The sequence below is a fragment of the Girardinichthys multiradiatus genome, chromosome 5 (assembly GCF_021462225.1).
Source record: "Girardinichthys multiradiatus isolate DD_20200921_A chromosome 5, DD_fGirMul_XY1, whole genome shotgun sequence".
Classification (NCBI taxonomy): domain Eukaryota; kingdom Metazoa; phylum Chordata; class Actinopteri; order Cyprinodontiformes; family Goodeidae; genus Girardinichthys; species Girardinichthys multiradiatus.
Genome location: NC_061798.1, coordinates 35,717,987 through 35,743,508, shown reverse-complemented (window position 1 = coordinate 35,743,508; position 25,522 = coordinate 35,717,987). Strand labels below are relative to the sequence as shown.

Here is a 25,522-nt window from a genome sequence, read left to right as displayed (position 1 = left end):
TTTAGCCCGAAAATATATTTGAGCTAAATATATATAATAAAATTTGACAGCTTTTAGCTCATACATCCTGCGCAAACTTAGTCCAAACGGAGCTTGTGATCCGGATCACCACCAAAACATTATAGATTCTTCCTTGGGCTAAGACATGCCTCTAATAAAAAATTCACAAGAATTTGTCTGTAACATTTCCTGTAAAGTTGCTAACACACACACACACACACACACACACACACACACACACACACAGAAAGAGAGAGACAAACAAACTCAGGTGAAAACATAACCACCTTGTCAGAGGTAACAACACAGAGAGCAACAATTTCTTTACTAGTCCTTTTCATTTTAATGTTGCTTCTTTTGAGCTTCTTTTTGGCATTATTACCCTATTTTTTCAGTTAAAATGCTAATCCTGAACTATTAAAAAACTAAAATCCTAAATCAATCAACAACTTGAGAGATTTGTTTGTCCCCAAAACATTTTTAAACCATTAAAGAATAACAAATCATACAAATTCTTTTTACTGTGTCAAAGTGTATTTCCAACTATTCAAAAAACAAATACAGGATATTGTGACTATAATCCATTCAACACATTTCAACATATTTCACATTTTTCATGTTACATGTTGGCATTTTATGTACTCAGTGTTGTCCATAATTGTGAAGTGGAAGGAAAATTCTATGTTATTTTTTAAATGTTTTACAAATAAAAAATAGAAAATTGTGACTGAATGTTTTGATGTACTTACAACTTTAGGTTTTTTAAGTATATCTCCACCAGTTCAGAGAGTAATCATGGTGTATTCAAACTAGCTTAAGCTCAGTCAGAATGAATGGAGATCATCTGTGACCATCAGTTTTTAGGTCTTGTCTCAGTTTTTCAATACAATTTAGTTCTGGACTGTGACTGGCCTCTTCTACCACTTTGATCTAAATCACTACAGTACTTTGGCTCAATGTTCAAAGTCATTGTCCCGCTGGAAGGTGAACATCTGCATCAGACTCAAGTCTGTTATAGCATCATATTTCCGTCCAGGATTACCTCCATTTTTTCCATTCATCCATCTTCCAGTCAGGTCTGAGCAGCTTCCCTATCGCTGTTGAGGACAAATATCACCACAGCATGATGTGTGGTGGGATGGTATGTTCAGGGCAATCTACAGTGTTAGTTTTATGCCACATATATCATTTTTAAGATAGGTTAAGGGGTTCACTTTAGATCAACATTTCTCACATGTTTGCTGGGTTCCTCACACTGCCTTAGACAAACCCCAAATGGGCATTTTATACCTTTCTTCTTGCCACTCTGCTGTAAAGGCCATGTTTGTGTAGCATAAAACTAAAAGCTGTCCTGTCCATAGATTATTCCTGAGCTATACCTGAGCTATGGAACTCTCCAGCTCCTCCTAAATTATCATAGGCCTCTTGGATACTTCTTTTATTAATGCTCTGCTTACCTAGCCTGTACATTTAGATGCACAGGTTTGCAATTTGTTGCTATGTATTTACTAATGTTCTCTAACAAACTGTCAGGTTCAAACAACCTAAAATACTTATAACATCACAAAAAGAAGAGAAAGACAAATAATTAGTTATTTTACTCGCTGCGAGGAGAACAGACAGAGATGTGCTTTCAGTTACAAATCTCCTACCGCTCTGAAAACCATCTGTCCGCACCTCTCTTTTTATTGTCTTTGGGGTGGTCCCTAGTTACAATAAACGTTGCTCTCTAAAGGATGGGAAAAACAGCTGCATCGTATACAGGTCATAAACACCATTATCTTGTAACAACACACTTCCACAGTCTCCCCCCATCTTAAGATCAGTGTGTCATCTGTTCAGCACAATCAGCCTTCATCTTTATGACCTCCTCAACTGTGACTGCTTCCTTTCCAGCTCCACCTTTGATCCTTGCCTGCAGACAAACTCATCACATCCTTACTCACACATACATCATGAAAGGTTATAAAGATCAAATAGTCAAGTTAATAGAAAATAAAGAAATATAAGATAAATCTATATACAATTATTCCAACATTTCCCCCTTGTTTATCTTATATTTGCTCATATTCTCATATCACTTAAACAGCCACTTCTTTTGGATTTTTAACTGTAAGATCAGTTTCATGAGTACAAAGATAAATATACTCAGAGGCACTTACTGACATTTAAATCACAGAATCTTATAGAGATGGATCTGGGTACAGGTCAGAAAAGTGGTCAGTCGCATCCTCATCATCTTCATCATCCTGATGTTTAAGTAACGTATAGAGTTGTGTAACTCTGCCTTCCATAGGAGAAATAGCTGTGGTGATGAGACGGTTAAGAAGAGAACGAAGGCAGGCAATACAACAACATCCACACAATGTCAAAATTGCAGCAAACACTGCAAAGGAAATTATTACTGATGATACTAAAATTTTATACTTCCCAAACATATCCAGCCAGGAGTCCCACATCGAGGTGTCTACTCCAGAATGCTCCTTCATTTTGCCATTTAGAGATCTCAAACCTTCTATGGCTTTAGTTAGGCTGCCATCAGCAGCAGTGTTGTTAGGTATGAATGTGCAGCATTTTTCTCCAAAAATAGCACAAACTCCTCCTTTTTCAACGAACAACAGGTCCAAAGCAATTCTATTCTGGAATGCCATCAGGGAAGTTGAAGCCAATTAGTCATGGACAGTTCAAACCTGCTTTGTGTCCAATTTCTTAGTTTTTGAACATTGTAGTGAATATAGTTGATCCTGTCTACGTTTTTGTTCATCGTACACCACCAACAGATACTTGATTCAAATCTTGCGGCTACTTGATCAGTTAATTTATCTTCATCTATAGCATCTATGTATGTAGAGTCTCCCTCAGTCTGCCAAGCTGCTTCTCTGCACTTTCTATTATGCCAATCATGTGGCTTTACACTAGATAGTCCATCTGTTACTTCATCTACTGACATAGAATATACTGAAACTGGTAACAATAAAGTGACTAGAGCACAGAGTCCCGTTACTTTTGAAGGTGATCGATCAAACAACCTGTCGTCATCACACCACCACAAAATGTCTCCTCTAGAGACTGGTTTAAAATACTTATTTACGTTTACAGTTGTAGTACACCATACTGCAGTGAGATTTCCCAATTTATTACCTCTCTCTGTCATATTTATACATGTGTAGTTTCCAGTGGTGACCCATTTATGGAATACTGGTTTGTTCTTATCTGCTGTATTTACAGGAAAAACAGAATCCTTGTGCTGACTCATTTCATTAGGATTAGTTTGATTCATTACTTCCATCACACAGGGTTGTGGTATCACAGCTGGAATTACTTGTAATAAAAGCCTGGGACCCATACACACAACACAATCTCTTTCAGTCATTAGTTAAATAATCCTGTCCTTTCCTTCCTGGTTTGGTCAAGCTAATGAGTGGGATCAGCACCACAGCTGTGGTTTTAGATTTCACGCACACTTGAATGCCATAAGTATAAGAAGTTTGTTTAGTGCACATAGTTAGGTTATCTTGCCTTCCTTGATTTAGCGCTACTTGTTTCATATGACTCATAGCAGGTGTTGCTACATTATCTTGACTGGTTCCCAGAGGTACCAGAAAAATAAAAAAATCAATATGAGAAAAAATATAAATACCCAGCAACGAAATGCATTGTTCATCCATGTAAGAGTCATTTTGGCTGAAATTTTGACTCCTCTAAGTGGTTCCAGTGTCTTAATTTTCTTCACTGACTTCCGGGTCTCTCCAGCCTCTAAATGTCTGGGTCCACCCTATTATCAGTCTATAAATCACTTACCCTGGCGGAGCTTTCAACCGAAATGACCTTTTTACAATGTGTAAAGTGAATCCAGGTTGATCTCTCAGCTATTTTTACTGCTGTGGGAGTGGTTAATAATACCTGATATGGGCCCTCCCACTTAGGTGAAATACCAATGCTTCTTCTTTACACTCCTTATTAGCACCCAGTCTCCTGGTTCCACTAGTTGGTTTTCTTGCTGGGAAATAGAACATTCCTCATTAATTTGATTTTGTTTCTGTTGCTTTTTTAACATACTCCTCATATAATCAGCTAGGTTAGCTTCTTCATCTAACTCCCACTGATTTTTGAACTGTGGTAATCTGTATGGTCTTCCAAATAACATTTCATAGGGTGTTAGCCCTGAGGTACTTGTAATGTTTAGTTGGAAATAGTTCTATCCATTTAGAAAATGCATCTATAATGACTAAACAGAACGTTTTTCCTTCACTGTGGTTTAACTCAATAAAATCCATATTGTTTGAAAGGGATATCTTGGTTTTGGAAATTGTCCCCTTCGTGGTCTTAAATTCCCTTGTGGATTATGTTTTGCACATGTTAAACATGTTCTACAAAACTTTTTTGAATAAGAATTAAATCCATATGTTATATAATATTTATGTATCTGTCCTACCATTCCTCCCTGTTGAGACATGTGAAACACGATGGCTCAATATTGTCGCCCATTTATAGGTTCTTTGGTAGGACAGGTTTATTATCTGGTCAAATATAGATTTCATCTTTTAATGCAGCTCCATGTTTTTTCCACATTTCTATCTCCTGTGGTTGGCTTTGTTGTTGCATTTCTTTTAACACTGTATTTTTCGTCTCCAATGCATATCCTGTTTGTGTCTTCCCTCTCTCATCTTTTCTGGAGGAATCATTCACATAAACTATTTTGCCCTGTGCCAGGGGTTGATCCTGCAAATCACTTCTAGTTTTTGCTTCTTGTTCTGCTAATTCTTGACAATCATGTTGAATTCCATCTTCATGTGTGGGTAACAATGTTGCTGAGTTTAAGGCGGTGCACCTTTCTATAGTTAAGTGTGGTTGTCACAGTAAGGTTGACATGCAGGACAAATGTCTAGCAGGTGATAGAAAGGTCATATTTGTTTGCAGTAATAATGCGGAAACTGCATGAGGAACTCTTAAAGGGTGAAACAACACTATTGTTGCACTGACTTCAACTGCCGTTGAGGCTGCAATTACAGCTCTCACACAATATGGTTGCGCACTAGATGGTGACACAGGAGTGGATTTTCTCTCCTGTCCCATCCCGCTCCCACAGAAAAATGTCTTGTCCCATCCCAATCCCAGGCCAGCATAACGAAGAAAATCTTGTCCCATCCCACTCCTGGTAAATTGACTCCCACTCCCATCCCGCTCCCATTTAGAACGTCTCCCACTCCTGTGCTACTCCCATTTTTGTTTTCTTCATTTAGTCTTTTGGCAATTTCTTTATTTGAAGGACCAGTTAGGTCCCTGTTTTTAGTTGTAGTGAAGGCCAATTAAAGTAAAAAGAATAATAATGAAGAAATAATAAAATATCAAACAAGGAAACAGACCATGCCTATCTTAGCTGAATAAACAAAATGTACATAGTTGTATTTTACTCATGTATTAAGTGATTGTTTCCTTTGAACAATGACATTACTTTTATGTTTCAAGTTGCTGAAACAAAAGACGAATGCACCTAGTAAGAGAACTGTACTTGGTGAACAAAAGGGCAAAAAGGCATTACCTTCACAATTTAGAAACTGCAGCTCAATGGTTCACAGCCCTGGTCCTCAGGGACACCTTCCCTGCATGTTTTAGATGTGTGTCTGCTCCAGCACACCTGATTTAAATTCTGACATGACCTCCTATACAGGCATCAAGAATGGAGGGTCAAACTGGCCAAATTTAATACAATAAAATCATCATTAAATAAGTAAATGTGGTGAATGTCCCATAAGTGAAGTAAACGTAACATGAAAGAAATGTAACATTAAATGTGCCATTAAATTAAAGGTACCATTTATTTATTTAATACATCATTAGAAACAATAAATGTACCATTATATCATGAAATGGACTATTATGCAATTAAATGTGCCACTGAATAATTAAGTATAATTTTAAAGATGACATAACGTAATTAGTGGTACACATAATATTTAATGATGTATTAAATAAATTGTACATTTAATGGTACATTCAATTTTTTTCTATTTCATAACATATTTATTTAATATCTTCCCTTGATGAAGCCTTTCTATACGGAGTCTGCAAGGGGACATGGGGGAATTTTTTCTCTTTTGCGTCGTAATGCAATACTTTTGCGTTCGCTCACAATACCTTTTGCGTTCCCACGCAATACTTTTTGCGTTCTCACGCAATAGTCTTTGCGTTATTTCGCAATACTTTGTGGGATAGTTTCCAAACCAGATAACTGCAAAAATGAAACAAACATTACACCCGTTTTGAGATTTGTTGAGTTTTATTTTGAAATCGGCCTTAAATAAAATGATCTTCAATCAGACTAAAAGACAGTTTTTATCCACAAGCTGTCAAACTACTGAACTCTGGACAATAATATTGCACGGAACCACATCTGTGACACTTTGTTTGCTTATTACTGCTGCATGATGTGTACTTTTTTTTGTACGCCATTAGTGTTTTTGTCTTTATCGTGATTTGAACGGTTCTTCTTATCCTAAGCATTACATCGCATTGCTGACTGCGTGTTAACATGCATATGACAAATAAACCATATCAATGACATATTAGTGTTGTTTGTTTTATGAGCAGTTTGTCATCTGTGCTGCTGTTCCAAAATGCCGAACGCAAAAGTATTGCGTGGGGACACAAAAAAAAAAAGAAATTCCCCCATGTCCCCTCGAGGGCTCCGTACCTTTCCCCTCTACTGTGGCAAAGGCTCTTAAATCTTGGCTGCATATGCAGCAATTTTGTTGGTCAGATGAGATTTGACACATGATGGTACTTTTGGTTTGACGAATGAAGAGATGCAGGGCTGATTTAATCCAGAATTTGCCTTACAAGTGTGCTTTAATCACAGGTGAACTTGATTACGACTAAACCCGTTTTACAAGCAGCGGACTGCGTGTTAACACCGCTACATTCAACTCTCCTGAAGTTCGGTAATATTTGCGACTTTCCTCTCAGCTCTATGAGTTTAATTGACAAGTCCTTACTTCTGACTTTACGTTACAAATCCAATTTTACCACGTCCAGTTCTCCACCTGCGTTTGCTCCCTCCATTCTGAACGCAGGTGGAAAACATCGAGCAGAAGCACTGTTGGCTTGTGGGTCGTGTAGTTCGTTTGACTCGCATTATAGTTTAGGCTTCTTGGAAAAAAACTACACAATGGCGGCGGCGATCCAAGTTTTTTTTTCTTAAAGTTTATAACAAAGTCTCAGTTATACATTTCCAAGGACAATTGATCCTAGTTTATTTTCCCTCCTATTGGTTAGCTCCCGCTCCCGTTCATTTCTTATCCTGTACTGTCCCAATCACGTGATCTTTACTAATGGTGTCTCCCGTCCCGCGGGATTCCCATGGGAATCCCGTGACCCATTGGACTCCCGAAAAAATGTCAGCCTCTATTGCGCACACGTAACACTGTCTAGTTTTGAAGAGAAATAGGCTATTGGTTTAATTTTATCTCCATGTTGTTGAACCAGAACTGAAGTCATAAAATGTACCTTGCAATCTACCATCTGAACAAACGGTTTACTATAGTCTGGTAATGCTAAAGCAGTACTGGAAACTAGAACTTGTTTTATGTTGGTAAATGCTTCTTCAGCTTCTACACTCCATTTCAGGTCAGACACCATTAAACATTAGTTTGTTTAATGGAGCTACTATTTCTGCATAATTTGGCACCCAGTTTCTACAATAATTAGTCCAAGGAAGGACATCATTTGCTTTTTTGTTACCGGTTTTGGAACTTGTAATATTGCAGTCTTTCTTTCTTCTACTATTGTGCATCCCCTGAGCTAAGATTGTGGCCTAGGTATTTAACCTCATTTTTACACAACTGAAGTTTCTTTTTACTGACTTTGTGTCCCTCTTCTGCTAAATGTTTTAATAATGCTAAGGATCAGGAACACACGGTGCTCTCTGAACAACTGCATTATTCGCTGCCTGTAAGTCTTGCACCATGCGCCATCCTGTTGATGGAGCTTGTTTTTTAACTGGAAAAATGGGGGTGTTACATGGTGAGTCCTCGCATTTTATTATCACCCCTGCAGTTATTAAATCCTTTATTACTGGTTTTATTCCTTCACGTGCATCATATTTCAAAGGGTATTGTTTTACACTGGGCCTGTATTCTGTTTTTGCTCTAATTTGGACAGGTACTGCTCCTTTTATTAAACCTATGTCAGTAGGGTCTTTTGACCATAACTTATCAGGGACTTCAGTCAAGAACTGTTCCTCCTGTTCAGTAAGGAATATTTCTCATTGATGCTTTGTATGCAAATGTATCCCTTCCTGCATGTCACTGTCCAGAATAATGGCTTCCTAGTTAATCCTGTGGATGCACTGATTTCTGTATTCATTGTTGTGGCAAGCCAGTCTGTGGCATCTTTTCCCCTCTGCACTATTCTTCCCATGTCCTGCCACTTGAGTTCTTTATCCTTGAATAAAGATATGTGTGGAGGTGTCCACATTTTGCAGAGCTTCTTAGTGTCTTCCGCTAACACTACTTCAGCAACTGACGTATTCTTCCCATCTGCATAAACATAAGTTACCATGACTTTGGTAGGGGTTACTTTAGTTAATGCTTTTTCATAAGTTTTGTCTGGTCCAGGAGTTTTTTTATACCACATGGTAATATGTAGATCATCTGGTGTCATCTGATCTTGTAGTCGAGTAATGACATTTCTTCCTTCTGTTAATAAAGCTGTCCCTATGTCTAGGGGTGGCTTATTTGGAACATCCAGTGAATAGTGGTAATAAAGTGGTCCCACTCCTTTTAACACAAAATAATCTCCTTGGCTGAGTTCTGCTTTTCTCTTTACTACAATATGTCCTTCTGAGGTCAGAATTAATGCTAACCCCAGATGTAGTAATCCATCTCGTCCCAATAGATTCACTGGACACTCAGGGAACATTAGAATAGATAGCTGGCATGACTGTCCATTGGGATCTCTTATCCAAACTGGTTCAGACTCACAGACTTGTGTAAATTTCCCACTAGCTGACCTTACTGTTATTTGCTGATCACTAAGTCTGGAATTTGGGACTGTTTCTCTACAGGTGGTCCTGCATGCTCCGGTATCACAAAGAAAAGTAATTGATTTTCCATTCAACAGTAAGGTAACTTCAGATTTAATGCTATCTAGGGAGAGAAGGTCCTGAAAATTTAGGAAGATATCCTGCCCCTGTGTTTTTGTTTTTTTGTTTTTATCGGTGTTTGAGGTACTAGGAACAATTTCACTTGTTTTCTGTCCAAGTCACGTTGAATCATTATTTCTCCTTTCAGGACAGTCTCTGATCAGATGTCCTTCTTTCTCACAACACCAACACCCTGAGGTGTATTGTCTGTAGTTTCCTCTGCCTACTCCTCCTCTCTGACCCCTGTGATTTTGTCCTCTGCCTCTAAATCCTCCTCTTCCTCTGTTGTTCTGTTAATAAATCTGTTCTTCTTCTTCTTGCTGAAAAAAGGTGTTGGCTATCTTTTTTTGTTTTTTATCCTTCATTACTTTTTCTGCATGGAGGGCATGATTAACATAGTCTTCTAGATTTGCTGTGGGGAACCCTATAAAAGGTCTCCTTACCCAGGTATTAATTGCATCCCTGGAACCAGCATGTAGTGCATTTTTTTAACTGCCGTCGATAAGCTCCTTGCTCGTTTTCATCTTCTTGTAGACCATTATGTATTTTAAACACTTTTGTCAGTCTAATCCTATATTCTTCAAAAGGCTCTTCCTCTTTTTGATTCACTCTGGCTATTTCTGCGTAGTCAGCTCTGCGTTTGTATCTAACTGTAAGCGTATCGATTAATCCCCTCACTCTGTTTGTTACTTCCTGGTCATTATGTGCAAATACTGCGTTATTGTGTATAGGGTTCCAATTTCCCTTAACGTGATGCCAGTCAGTTCCTGTGACTGTCATCCATACTTGTTGAACTTCCTCACCATTCAAATGATAAGATCTCCTAAGACTCTCCAAATCTTCTCCACACTGAATGGGATCCTCTCTGGGGGAGGTTACTCCCTCCACAGCCTTTTTAACATCCTCCATTGTCCATGTTCTATATACCAAAATGGCAGGAGGTTGATTATTTCCAACGTTTGGATTGGCCACCTGTATCATGGGATATGTTTCTGCTAGACTAGGGTTTTTGTCATGAGATAATTTAGGAGCTGTGGGGACTACTTTTGGGGAGTGAGTTAAAGTTGTCTAGACCATCTTAGGGAGATCTTATTTGATCTAGTCTGCAGTGGAGTGGGGTATTCAGGTGGTGGATCTTGTAGGGGCAAACCTGGATAAATAGATGAGGTTACAGCTGTTGCATGTGCCTGTGGTTGCTCATCTATCTGTGCTTCCTGCTCTTGCGCTTCTTGTGGTTGTACAGCTGCATTTCCTGGTTGTCTCCGTCGAGCCCCAACACACCCAGTCTCATTATCTTCTGCTCTAAGAAACATTAATTGTTTCCTACAATTTTCTTCTTCCTTTTCTTTCTCTTCCTCCTTACGCTTCTTTACTCCTTCCTCTCTCCTTTTAGCTACTTTTAACCAATAATCTACATCCTCATAACCTTCTTTTTCCATTTTTCTTGGGTCACATTTTGTTCTTTTAATTATTGCATCCTGTAGATTGACTAATTTTTGAGTTTAATCGACCATCATAATTATATGTGGTTATCCATTTTTCTAAATATTTTTTATTTATTTGGATCTTGTGCTTCTATGAACTTCCAATCTTTGCATTGTTATTCATTTTTGGTTTATTTTTACTCGCCCCTTTTCCCATTTTTATTTTTTTTTATTTGGTCCAGTATCTCAATACCTAGGGTATTCTAAATGCTGGATTATTCTGCTCAGTGCGGTGACAGAAAAATCTCCTTTTGTGGTAATTCTCACTTCAACTCTTTCAAGTGGAGAATTCTTGCCTTTGCATCCACAAAAGTTAATCACTTACAATCCTACTGCTTTGGTATGAGGCAAAACCTAGAGGTTTAAATCCTCCATTCATTTCTCACATGCACACATTTTTAAACGTGGAATTTTCTTAGTATTTTTGTTTAAATACTTAAACGCGGACTCCGCCGTCCTTAAAACACTGAATGTTTTTTAGTATTACTTCTTAATACTTTTCCAGGTTCTTCTTGTACCTGTTAGGGCCTAGGATTCACAGGGTTTTATTTCACGCAATGACCCCCAGTCATTCGCCACACTTTTTTAATCCAAACTCAACTCACCACTTTGTCTTCTCCTCTCTCTCAGAGTTCCGTCAGCCGTCAGACCCCAGCGTGCGGGCCGAGATCCAGTCCCGGAAAGGGTCTGTGAGTCTCCCTGATGAAGCCTGCCGTGCGCACGGTCTTTACTGGAGTCCACCAACCCACTGGAATCCTCAGGCGTAATTGGAATCCGGCTCGAAGGACAAAATTAATGTCAGGTTCAAACAACCTAAAATACTTATAACATCACAAAAAGAAGAGAAAGACAAAGAATTAGTTATTTCACTCGCTGTGAGGAGAACGGACAGAGATGTGCTTTCAGTTACAAATCTCCTACCGCTCTGAAAACCATCCGTCCGCACCTCTCTTTTTATTATCTTTGGGGGTTCCCTAGTTACAATGAATGTCGCTCTCTAAGGATGGGAAAAACAGCTGCATCGTATACAGGTCATAAACACCATTATCTTGTAACAACACACTTCCACAGTCTCCCCCATCCTTAAGATCAGTGTGTCTTCTGTTCAGCACAATCAGCCTTCATCTTTATGACCTCCTCAACTGTGACTGCTTCCTTTCCAGCTCCACCTTTGATCCTTGCCTGCAGACAAACTCATCACATCCTTACTCACACATACATCATGAAAGGTTATAAAGATCAAATAGTCAAGTTAAAGAAAAGGAAAAAATATAAGATAAGAAGAAATATAAAAGATAAAAACTATATACAATTATTCCAACACTTTTGGCTCAGCTCTCTCTTCACCACAACGGACCGGCACAGCGCCTCTGTTTAGTCTATCATTTGAAAATGCAAAGGAAATGACAACTACAAATCTATCAAGACATGGCTGTGCATCTAAACTTACAGGTTGGGCAAGGACAACATTAATGTGAGAAGCAACCAAGAGCCTATGGTTATTCTGGAAGAGCTGCAAAGTTCCATAGCTCAGGTGGAAAAATCTCACAAGAATTCATATGATTTGTTATTCTTTAAGTTTTTTAATTCTTTTTTTGGCAATTACAGTAATCGCTCCAGTTGTTGATTGATTTTGAATTTGAGCTATTTAATTTTTCAGGATTAGCACTTTAACTGAAAAATAGGGTTATTATGCCAATATAAGCTCAAAAGAAGGAACATTAAAGCAAAAAGGACTAGTAAAGACATTGTTGTTTTCTGTTTTGTTACCTCTGCCAAGGTGGTTATGTTTTCATTTAAGTAGAGATTCTTACCCCAAACCCCTTCACAGTAATTCACATATGGTGAAATCATTGAATAGTAGTAAATGCAAAGTTCTTTGTAGTTCAGAAAATATTTTGCTTTACTGAGAATTGAGATGCTTTGGGAATTAGCTATCAAATAATTATCATTTAACTACAGCACATCTTAACATAACTGAAATAACATAATTGAAATAACACTATTAATACGCATGTTTAATAGATCTCAGAGAAGGGTTTAGGGTAAGAGCTAAAACAAAATGAAAACTATAATTTGACCAAAAGGACACTTGTGGGTGTTGTGGAAAATTCTTTTCAATGATCTGAACTTCCCTTACCTCTCTCCCCTCTGACCTTTGTGTTTTGTTACCCTAGAGGAGTTGGTCTGTAAAACCATTATCAGAAGTTTAATGGTTAAAACCCATGCTTTGGGGTGATGTCTCAGGAAGAGCAGATGGGTCTGCTCGTAGATAACTTTGTTACCTATGACCCGAGGAGGGTCTAGGGCCATAAAACACAGACTCTTTGAAGTTGAGGTAACACCCACATACTCTTTAAATACTGTGTGTAAATGTTGATCGGGGCTCTGCTTAACTGACTTGCTCAGTGACAGAGTCATTCAAACGCTGAATGCCTTTGAATAAAACTTATAAAGACAAAGCCCAGTTTTGATCTGTATATGAGTAAATTTCTCTCCCACTTTGATAAGAAAATTCCACTACATGGGCAAGGAGTAAAAGAAGCAGGTCCTCAAGCCACTTCCCTATCACGTTCAAGGTGTGGGCTGCGTATTTCATGTGTACGGGCAATTTCAGGCCCAGGCTACTGGACTCGTCAAGAAAGTCATCATCAGAGATGTATTCAATGTCCTTAACATCCCCTGCCTCAGGATTCCCATCCTGGGCCCCATCCTTCACATCCTCCGCGTCTCACAGTGATTTCTTGTCATGTGTACAGGCATGGTAAGCCAATAAGATGCTTTCAGCTGGCTGCTGCTATGTTTTGTGAATGTTGCTAGCAGACTTACAGTTAGCGGAACCTAATATAGCGGAAGCTAACTGGTCTGAAGTTTCCAAAGTTAGCAAAAAATGCTAACAACGGAACTGTGCCCACCACTGCCTACATTTATATTTATTTTACCACAATTTTAAAAAAAACAATCACTACAAATCAGTTATTTTTTGTATATAATTCAAGCTAATTAAGAGGGTGGTAAATATTTTAGAATGCCTTTCCATTGTCTCATTTTTGGATGTCAGAAAAACCTGGTATTATAACAGGTTGTGTAAGCTTTCAAGACCAACTATACATCAAACTTTGTGGTTGTATTGTGACTAAATGTGAAGTGATTCCAGTGGTATGAGTACTTTTGCACAATTTATGGTGAAGACATAAAAGCCAAAAGAAATATGAGCATTATGAATTAAGAAAACTAACAGACCCAAAAAACAACAAATAAAGTATCATGAAACAGCCAACTAAGTCAAAACTGTGCATGAAACGAAAGGACCAAAAGATGTGGGAAAATTTCAGCTTCCTGTTTTTAGATTAAATTAAGCCGCTTCAGCTGGAACAACTAACTTAGTCGTAAAGTGAAACCAAACTTACTCAGTGGCCAAGAAATGAAAGCAAGAAGTCTGCTTTCTGTCTACTAACTTATAAATACTGTGTGTATGACCGGTGCTGCCCTTTTAACACAAAGTTCATACATTTTTCTAACTGGCCAAAATATTTGCTGTATGCGCAAAGATTGTTTTGAATTTCTGTCTTCCTTTTTTTGGCACTGCTAATAATTTGGTGGGAGAAAGTGATACACTCTGAGAATGAGGAAGATATTTTCAATAAAAAGGAGAATCACTTCAATTTCACTGCTTACTGCACTGACATTTAAGGAACAAACTTGGTCTTCAGGACTGAGAACCATTAAAGGAAACCAGCTGAAGAAGATATCCCTGTTACAAATCAGTTACTTGGAGCTGTTTCAAAACCAAAGATGGCTTTTTATAAAGAGCAATATGATATGTCTGCAGCAAATGATGAAATCAGTACTACTGTTAATTCCAGTAACGATATTCTGAACAGGCACTCACATGAAGACAGCAAAGCTCCTTCTGCAGCATCTGGTAAGAGATAAATCTGCTTCAGCAATAATTTGTAATGTCAGTTTCAAACATAACAATACATTTACAGCTGTGTCAGCATGTTCAGATTTTCTGATGGAAAATTATGTAAAATACAAAAATAAAAAGTCAGTACACAAATTGATGGAAAAAGTATCAGTGATAAACTTTGGATTAAACCAAAAAAGGCTGTCAGAAAGATATATGTTGAAGTGATGATTTTTAAATTCAGAAGCTCTTTCAGCTAAACTGATTTCAAATGAGAGTTTGGGGGATTTAAATTCGCTTTTTAACATCTTGCCCAAGAATATCAGTCTACATACAGGGTTAGGTCATACTAAAAGCTCAAATAAACGTGAATGTGAGCTTCATGAAATGCTCAAATAGAAATATTTCAAAAATTCATAACATTGTTCAGAGCAGTGCAGGAAGGTTAAATACGTGCGTTCATGTCTTTTCTTTTATTTGCTGAAGTCTAAAAGCTGAGTTCTGTACAATCTGAAGCCAATTAGAGGTTTATTTTGGGCAGAGTGTCATGATTCTCCTATTAGTATTAGGTGTTTGAATTGTTTCTCTGCACTTTTCTGTTTATGTTCTCTAGTTGCTGTAATTATTTGTTTATTCAAGGTAGATCAAGTTCTTGGTTCACTTTTGTGAGTTGATATTTCCGTTACTTCCCTGGACGTTTCTGTGTTCCTACTCATTTGTGTTAATTAGCCTCCCTCCTTCAGTTGCTCTGCATCTTTCTTGCCACCAACTGCTCCACATCTGATTAGCACTTCCTGTGGATCAGTCTATTCTTCATCTCCATATTTAATTTCTCTGGTTCTCATTGCTCGCCACTGGATCCTCCTGTTTGTTAAGCCTAGCCTGCTGCACACCAGTCATTCTGCCCATGTTCCATGTCTTGTTGCATATTGCTGTGAGTTTATCACTTTGTTCATTAAGCGTTTCTGCAAACCATGTGGCTCCCCTGCTCCTGCTTGCACATTGGTCCTAGAAATCCCCAGTTTTAATGACACAGAATTGGGGAATCTTTAGTTATAGTCAGTGCAAGAAGAGATAAGAGATAAGTGGGAAAAGGTTTGGTAAAAGGTGGAACAGATTATATAATCAGTGTTTTTCCAACAAAAACCATAACTGGAAAGGTTTTCTGTTGTGATGCAAAACTTTGATTAATGTCAAACCAGCTGCTAAAATTATTTGTGTCAAACATTTTCTTTGATTTATGTTTTTAGGTGTATTTACAAACATTTGTACTGCTTTCAGCTCTGTTGAGGAAATAAGTATTCTCTTTATGCTGACATGCTAACATGAGTCACAAGTCAAAATGATTAATTGCTTCATTAAGTAGAAAAATGGAAAATAAATTCAGAGCAAAGGCTGCTATTTGTTTTTTTATCTCAGTGACAAAATAAGTTAATCAATACATTCCATCTTATGCATTGATTACAAGTTTAGTATTTCATAGTTGCTTAAGTGAACACCTCTAGTGTTATTTATTTGTATTGCGTTATTTGTACATTGTTTATATGGTTATTTTAAATGTGTTTGTATTATTTGTGTAGTTTATATCACTGAGGTTCTCTGGGGTCTTTTATATCACTCCACATGTGTTTACTTACTCCACAGGAGTTCAACTGTACAGATTTGGCACAGTTACCTTCGGACTTGTAGCTCTAGTGCAGCTTGGTCTTATCACCTTTCTTGCTCTCCGTAAGTAACCCTGATAATCCATGTTGTGATTTTCACACATACTGTAGACATGTGCAAACATTTTCCTAATACATTGTAAGTTGATTCAGAGGTCACACAGCTCCTCCGTGATGATGAATTATGTTAATGTATTCAAATGCAGACAGTAACCTAACAATAAATTATGAAGAATATTGCTACATATATTAATGCCAAAAGTATTCACTCACCCATCCATATCATTGGATTCAAGTGTTTCAACCACATCCATGGCCTCAAGTTTACAAAATCCAGCACAGAGGCATTCAGACTGCCTCTACAATCAAATGTGAAAGAACAGGTCGCTCTCAGGAGCTCAGTGAATTTCAGCGTGGTACCGTAATGATATGACACCTCTGCAATAAATTGTGAAATTTTACCCACAAAGTGAAGGACTTTGTAAAATCACAGAGCAGGTGGTCAGCAAATACTGAGGGGCATAGAGCATAGAGGTCACCAATTTTCTCCAGGGTCAATACCTGCAGACCTCTAAGCTTCACATGGCTTTCAGATTAACTAAAAAAACCAGTGTGTAGAGAGCTTTATAGAAAGGGTTCATATTACCCAAGCAGCTGCATCATGCCTTACCTCACCAAGAGAATCGCACAACATGAGATGTAATGGTGTAAAGCATGCCACAACTGGACTCTAGATCAGTAGAGAAGTGTTTTCTTGAGGATTCTCTGTCAGGCAACTGATGACTGGGTTTGGCAGTTACCAGGTTAAGCCAGGTCAACTAAAAGTTTGGTGCAGGGGGGATTGTGGTTTGCAGCTGTTTTTCAGGAGTTGGATCTAGTAAAAAGAACTCTTACTGCTTCAGCATACCAAGACAGTTTTGGGAATTATCCTAATATTCCATTTTTGTCAAACAATAAAGTAGAAGTTGCTCCTGTGACATCATTTTAACTTAAGCAACAAGTGCTGATTGTCACAAAGTTTAGGCAATATGCTTAACTGAACACATTTTGTAACTCTGTAGTGCTTGGTGGATTTGGGAATTACCTATAGGTTTATGTAAAAAGACATTTGCATATATTGAATGATTTACAAAATACATACCCACTGTACATACATTAAAGTTATGTGTATAATACATGTGTTCATAAAAATTAAGTTAGTTAAGAAGATTTTAATATTTTCTATCACTAGTATTATTTTTATTATTATTGTTTGTGGTGGTAAAAATAATAATCCTTTATGGCTTCAAACAGCAGCTTCCCATAAAAAAGCCAGAATGGGGAAAAAGTGAACTGAAGAAAATGAACTTTGGTAAGCATGATTTAAAAATTACAAGAACAATAGAAGAATAATAATAAAATAAATAAGTGTGGATTTTTGGGCCAGGTTAATAGCAGGTAATCAACAGCTTATCATTATTAATACATAAACAAATACCTATTAACGGGGAAATAACAGAAACTTTATTTGAGAACAGAAATGGAAATAGACTCAAAGGGAAGCTGAAAGGATATGTGATTAAAACGTATTTCTTCTATAATTTAAAAACTGTTCTGACACAACAAGTTAACAGTCTCACTGTGAGAGTAGGTCAATAAATAATTTTTTTTAATTTCTTCCAGGCAAAACAAAAAATGTTTAAAAGTTATCTCTCAAAAAGAAACTAATCACTTCAAATGTCTTGTCAATTTTATAATTTTTACATGTTATATAACTTTGTCAGTAAGAACAGCGGAATTACATCTTTGCATATAATGCCCCCTGCTGTTTGATATGTGAAATTGTCATATGAAGGTGGTCTGTTTATGATGTTTTTGAATAAATTATTTTGTTTACTATTTAGTTTAGTTTTGTTGTTGTCTGTCATTAGAAATTAACTCCAGAGTTTTAGGTAGGAAATCTATCAGTATCTAAATTTTATTTTCTTTTGTTTAGATTGACAGTGTAGTGAACAGTGTTATTTTTATGCCCTTTCAAAATAAAAATAAAAACTCACAGTTGCTTTGCAAGATTCAGTTATTACACATATAGGTTTTGCATTCCTGATTGACTTTAAAGCTCGAAGTTGGTGTTATCTATCTGTAAACCAGCAGTGAACGAGGATGTTAAACACCATGTGGCAGACACCATCAACATCTATTAAGGGGTGTTTGTAATGTCATTATTAGACAAGTCTGAGAGAAACCTGTCTCCATAGATCAATATACAATTGATTTTTTTTTCCAGGTATTCAAGCCAGTCAGAAAAATCTAACTGAAGTGAAAGAACAGTTAATCAGAGCCATCTACAGTAAGTACAACATCCAACACCTTGATTGCACTATGAAAGGAAGGGAAATATACGTTTTAGAAACACAACATATTTGGCACTTCTATAAATCAGTAACTCAAAGAACTGCTGTTGTATGAAATACATTTATGTATTTCTTGTCTCTGCTTTAGATACTGAGGCCAATTACACAAATGTGCGTGAAAAGAAAGATGACCTGAAGAGGGCGCTGAATGACTTTAGTATGTATGATGAGATGCAGTGGATCTAATATTTAATTTTGGTTATTTAGATGATATTCTATTAAACTTAAAATTATTAAATTGATTTCCTTTAAACCAAGCAAACTCAAAAACAACAGCAAATAATAAAATATTTTTAATTGATAGGTTTTCAGCTCAACTCCCTGACTGAAGAAAGAGACAAATTGAAGATTGTTAACTATGGTAAGTGTAATAAAGTGTTGCATTTCCTGCACTTAAAGTTGGTTCCTGATGGATTTTCCTCCTGCAGCCAACCTCCTGATAACTGCTAGATGAAATCTATTTTGTTTTGTGTATCTTTTTTATATTGCAGAGTTGTTTCTGCTTGCTTGCCTATCGACCTGACGGATACAAAACTGATTATTAATTAAGGTTATCTGTGTTTCAGAAATGGAAACCAGAAGTAAAAACTTGACAGAAGAGAGAGATGAACTCCAGGGGAAGCTGAATAATTTAGGTTAGAATGAAAATACAATGAACAATAAAAAGTACTTCGATGATCACAGGCCAAGGAATGTATAGGTGATGTGCAAAGTTTCACCTTAAACGTGTATCTAAATAGATTTTCTGAGCTGCAAATAATACATACCTACAGAGCGTGTCAAGCTCAACTTTTTCATAAAATTTACAGTTTCAAAGCAGAATTCATTGACTAAGGAGAGAGACAATTTAACCAGGATAAACTCTGGTAAGTATTGGAATTAAACTCTTTTCCAGGTCCTGTTATATACAAATTATAATAATAAAATGAAAAAGGTTTCCAGTTTCTCTGCAATTGTTGTATTTTTCTACATTACCTATAAACACGTTTTCAGGAGCATAATTGTTAGCCTGTTAGCTGTGAAATTCCCACATGGGAAAAACCTACGCATCCCAAATAGGAATCTTTAATAATTTTACAGAAAATATCTGAAATATCTCCACTGCCAATCTAGAGTAAATGCCACAACCATTTGCATTCACACAATTATCCCTCCAGAATGAGTGTTACTAGTAGTTACAAGGAGTAATTTCCACATGGTTTCTGAAATTATCGTTACTGCTGCAGGGAAGCACCTAAAAATGTAGTTGACCAATTAGAAGAAAAAACAATGACCACCAGTGGGTTTTATTAATGAATAATGCTCATTATGTTTCAGACACTGAGGCCAGGTCCAGAATAATCTCACTGGAAAGAGATAAACTGAGGAAGAGGCTCACCACCTTAGGTGAGTGTGCAGCCACAGTGCTTTGAGTGCCTTGTTGCTGAAAAGCGCTAAATAAATAAACTTGACTTGACTAATCTTAGTATACTTATAAACTATTATGTTTATAACATGTTTATATCAATTAGAAAATCCTTGTATAATGTTATTAAATCATGCCACATCTGGAATTTGTATGCATCAAACTATTGTGAGTTTAGAATTTTTTTTTTCCAAGTCAATCAGATTTTGTGGTAATAAAACAAAAACTGGCTTTACAGACTTCCATTTTGTATTTTGGTATTAAATATGAGTTACATCTGTGTTGCGAGGTATTTCCTTGCCATATTGTGCAGGAAATATCTTGTTTTTTTCTTTTTCCATTTATGTTTTTATTTACTTGTTATTTTTTGCAGACAGGAAGAAACCCTTATTGTTTTTAAAGACCCAAAAATAAGGCACAGCATTGACTTAAGGAGCTTGCAGCTGATGATACAAAATGTCTGCTGTAAAACCATTAATCCAACAGTTGAACAAAGAATAGAGACCTCTTCTCTCGATAGATTCCCAGCATCGCTCAGTAACTGAAGAAAGAGATAGAAAGTTAACTAAGGAACATACTTGGGGAGCAGTTATTTTTAAACAACTAATAGAATATATATAAATTAATAAAAATACAACATATGGAAGATATGGAGGGGTTTTTTCCTGACTGCAAATCCTTCCCCTTGTTCTGCAGGAACCTGGTCGCTCTCAGTCTTCTCTACACATGTAAAACTTGCTGCTTATACCTATAAGTAGAGCTTCTAGTGAACTACCCATATATCCTCATGGGGATGGTGCTCCCACCATAAAGGTTTTCTGAGTCACCAAGTCTAGACAAATTTGCAGAACTTCTACAGCCTCAACCAAGAAATAACAGTTGGAAAAAATAACATTTTAAAAAATGAAGCTGCTTTGATGCTTTTAACAAAACAAAAAATCAAAACATAAACTGAATGTTTTGTAAACTCAGCTGGAGTTTGTTGCTAACCCTAACCCAACAACTGTCTCATCTGAGCAAAGCACACAGCAAATTCCCAATGCTTTTGTTTGGAATAGAAATAGAATGTGAGGCAGATTTTTTAGTTATCAAGCTCCTCTCCTGTGGAACCAACTCCCAGCTTATAGTTAGAGTGGTTTAGGTTATCCTGAGCTATCTCTGTAGTTATGCTACAATAGGTTTAGGCTGCTGGAAGACATAATGACCATTTTCACTCTCTCTGCTACAATCTCATACTACTCTCCAATTTTGAGTTATTTGCTGTTATTTCAGGTTTTTAACTTTGTTCTCTCTCAGGTTTTCTCTTTCTAGAAGCTACTGTGACACCTTCATGTAGGGGGGCATCAGCCAAGTTGCTGCTGCCAACAACTTAATACTCACCTTATACAGATGATGCACTTGGCCCTGTCTTTCAGTGTTTAACCCTGTCTCTCCTAGACATAGCTACTGGCTGAGCTTCTACTGTGACTAACTGTATGTGCTCTCTTTTAGACTCTAGATTTGAAAACCTGTTCAGAGTTTATCTTCTTAGCTGTCTTTCTCTCCTAGATGAAGCCACTGAAGGAGCTACTTCCATTAATATTTTGCTTTTCCTTCCCATAGAAAGTACTCCTGGATCAGTGCTTCTTTGTTCTCTTTGTGTCTCTGCTCTGTTCTCTCAAACCCCCAGTCGGTCGTGGCAGATGGCCGCTCACACTGATCCTGGTTCTGATGGAGGTTTCTTCGTGTTTAAAGGGAGTTTTTCCTCTCCACTGTCGCTACATGCATGCTCAGTATAAGGGATTGTTTCAAAGTTAATGCAAGCAACTGTCCACTGTGACTACATGCTCATCCAGGAGGAGTGAATGGTGCAGGTCACTGTCTCGATGCAATCTGCTGGGTTTCCTTGAATAGAAAAACTTTAACCAATTTGAATTTTAAACTGAATTTGACTGCACTGTTTGATAGCTAGGATTAATTGTAATTTATGTACCTGACTTAAAATCTATACGGTACTATTGAATTGACTTTGTAAAATGCCTTGAGATGACGTGTTGTGAATTGGTGCTTTATAAATACAACTGAATTCAACTGAATTGAATTGAATCGTAGGAAAGAAATGCCTTGTTTTCTGGTATCACTTGCAAACAACCGGTTGGTATTTGGGTATCATCTAATGGTTGTGACACCGAGATGCTACTCTTTTTTTCAAGATCCCTGATATTGAGTTCTGGAGATTCCTTTTACCTCCCCTAATATTCTGTTCACTGCATGTGGTGTCAAGATAAACATGGGTCCTTGTTCAGTCTAGTGGCCAGTAGGTGATAAAAGCATCTGTGTCACATCATATTTATATCCCAGAAAAACAGGAAGTGGTGGATTACTAATTAGAGAATCCCACAAAATCTGATAAATTAGAAAATGCTTCTGATACATTTATTTTAATAATTGTGACACTTTTAATTTTGATATGGACAAGTATTTCTTAACATGGTATTTTTTTCTCCACTGAGGTGAATTTCGGTGTAAGATTATACTACTACAATAAAAGATTAACTTATTTTAACATCTGAAAAATGAATCTGCATCCATATTTATGTTTTTTCTGCCTGTTTTTAGCTTGGCTGAAGAATGTTTGTTTATTCTTCTTCACCCTTTTTTTACCCCAAAAAGCTCAATCAGGATGGACACTTTTCAGAGGCAGCGCGTACTACATTTCTTCTACAACAAAGACCTGGCAAGAAAGTAGAATTTACTGTCTTTCAGCAGATGCAGACCTGATGATTATCAACAGCAAAGAAGAACAGGTTTGTGAGCGTATGTACATCCAGATTTTTGACAGATATTTGAAAGCCCTATTGAGAATTAAAAGCATAATAGCAACTAAAAGCAGATGTTAGTGAGGTGAATAGCTCAATATCAGATTCTATTTGTTGTTGTTTAATGTTAGTTTCAATCTCTGTTTCTTAGGATTTTGCAAACAGTTTCCAGATCTACATGTGGATCGGCCTGACTGACTTAAGGACAGAGGGAACGTGGGAATGGGTGGATGGGAGTCCACTGACCACAAGGTTAAGGCATTTTTAATACTATTTAAACAAATCTTTATAACCTCTTGGTTCTTTAATGACAATTTTTAACAGTCATCACTAATAATTGAATTCTTGATACTTTCTTTCTATTTTAGCTACTGGGGCACAACAGAGCCAAACGGTAAAACAGAAGAAAACTGTGGGGATATAAAGACTTTTACCACAGAGAGAAGCTGGAATGATGAAAACTGTTCTCATTCCCTTAAATGGATTTGTGAAATGAAGCTTACCCAATAACAGAGGTAGAAATCAGAAATCATTGCTTGCTTTTTGTACATATAACATGACAGGTTAGCTTTAGGTCAGGCTGCTGTTTTAGATTTCCTCATTCTGCTTACTAAATGAAAAATCAATACATTATGCGTGTTTTTTATCAACATTATCCTCGCCAAACACCACATATTTGAATAAATCAGTCCTCCTGTTCAGGTCACTTTTAGTGAAAACTAGCCGGGTCCTACAGGTTTTAACTGTTAAAATGAGCAATTTCTCATGTTTCAGTTAGTAAAGAACTCAAATGCAGAGATAAACTGAAATGAAGATGAGTACTTTAATAATGAAATAAAGAAAACTTACAAAATTGTCTTGCACAAATAGAATGGAGATGAAGCAGAGGAAATGGACCGGGCATGGAACGACAAAGTTAAACAGACGAATCCAGCACAGAACAATGAAAACTATTGAGCTTATATGCTGAGGCAGGGGTGGAAGGTGATCAATAAACCAGAGGAGCTAATCAGCAGAAATAAAGAGCAGCTGAGGAGAGTGAAGGCAGAGAAACTGAAGAAGGGAGACTAACTAATTAAATAGAACAGAGCTGAACAGACACACAAAGAAACCCAGGGAAGAATCTAACAGAAATCCAATTGGAAATAACTGTAGATGTAAAAAGACCACTGGAACAAAACACAAAATAAAGAATTAATAAGGGAAACAATAATTAGCACAGGAAAATGAGTTGAAGACCGCAAGACCTTAAAAACATAGTAAACACCTAGGACATTGTTAGAATACACACACAAAAGAAAATCAATCAAAACCCAAACACCTCAGGATCGTAACAAATCGTTAAAAATTCTCTCTCAACTAGGACCAGAAAAGTAGCAACAGCTCATCCAAACATGGTGAGAGCCATTCTGAATGTTACCTCACTGACCTGTGCATCTAAGACTTGTAAAAATAATAAGAGATAATCATATTCTAGATTGCTCTAGAATAGAATTTGGGACATTTTCAAATTGTATTCAATCTGTTGACTAAATCTGTAAAGAGCTCAGACAAAGAAGAAAGAAAAAGAGTTCATACTGTTTACCTTCATCATGGCCTCATCGAGGAAAACAATTAAAAGTCAATTAAGCCCATATGCCTTTAAGAGTTCTGTTTGTTTTATATTAAATTTCCACTTAGAGATCGGTTAATAAATAAAAATAAATGCAATCACAGACATTTTTCTACCCCTGTGTACATGCGTTTTCTGGTGTTTTGAAGTTAAACATTGCAAAATGATACCAGCAAATACAGACATGTTTTTAGGACAATTTTGTTTCATTTTTTTCACAGACAGCACAGTAGAGAAGATGTTAGCACTGAAGGTCCTGGTTTTAAAACCAAACTGTTCTCCCCATGCATGTGTAGGTTTTCTCCATGGGCTCCAATTTCTTCCTAAACTCCAAAAATATAAATTTTAAGTTTATTCATTTAAGTACATTCTAGATTGAGTTTAGAGTTGATGTTTTTTATATGTGTTGGCTCTGTAATGGGCTCCGTACCTGTCCAGGATGTACACTGCTTCTCACCCATTTACCAATGGAAACAGGCACCAGCCCTATGACTCCAAGTAGGAATGGCCAAATAAATGGATGCTACTTTTCACTCAATGCATTTCATGTTTTGTTCTTTACATTTTACAGTCTGACTCAAAAGACAGTAACATTCATATAGTCTTAATTATAGTCCCTATATTAAGGATTGAACAGTAGTTAATGTGATGTTCAAAGCTTGGAAAATTGTCGTATAACAAACAATGCTTTATGACTGTGTACAGCCTTGGTCTTAATGATGCTGCTTGTTCACTGATGTTCTGTAACGTAGCTCTCAGGTCTTCACAGAACATCACAGATACTGAGATTGAACCACATACAACTGGACCTTATAAGTAGGTGACTTCTGATGGGATGGCATTTTGTTCAAGGGAATCAGAGTAAAGGGGATTAAATGCAAATTCCTTGCTGGACATTTTATATTGTTCTCCTTTTTTTATTTAATTTCACAGTCATACTCTTTGTGTTTATCTTCGTGGTGTATATTAATGCCATTTTACATTACATCACTGCATAATTAATAACTAAACCAGTCATATATTTCAACATTATTTGAACAATGTAAATATAAATCTGACATGACTTCTGTTTCTTTGCCATTAAACAATAAATGAATATAGATTTGAAAATGTA

General features: G+C 36.9%; 1 protein-coding gene across 3 annotated transcripts; it reads left to right on the top strand.

Moving 5' to 3' along the window:
- Positions 1-14,244: 14,244 nt before the first annotated feature.
- LOC124867869 (CD209 antigen-like) lies at positions 14,245-25,522 on the top strand. 3 transcript variants are annotated; one of them, XM_047364542.1, is made up of 12 exons: positions 14,245-14,551; positions 16,181-16,264; positions 18,467-18,529; positions 18,682-18,750; positions 18,898-18,954; positions 19,160-19,228; positions 19,403-19,459; positions 19,911-19,979; positions 22,651-22,784; positions 22,948-23,048; positions 23,165-23,311; positions 23,667-25,522. In XM_047364542.1, exons 1-11 carry the CDS (start codon positions 14,422-14,424, stop codon positions 23,304-23,306), a joined length of 975 nt encoding a protein of 324 aa, XP_047220498.1. In that variant the 5' UTR covers positions 14,245-14,421; the 3' UTR covers positions 23,307-23,311; positions 23,667-25,522. The 3 variants fall into 3 exon arrangements, with proteins under 3 accessions (XP_047220498.1, XP_047220497.1, XP_047220499.1); XM_047364541.1 differs by having other exon boundaries at positions 23,165-25,522; XM_047364543.1 differs by lacking the exon at positions 19,403-19,459 and having other exon boundaries at positions 14,249-14,551; positions 23,165-25,522.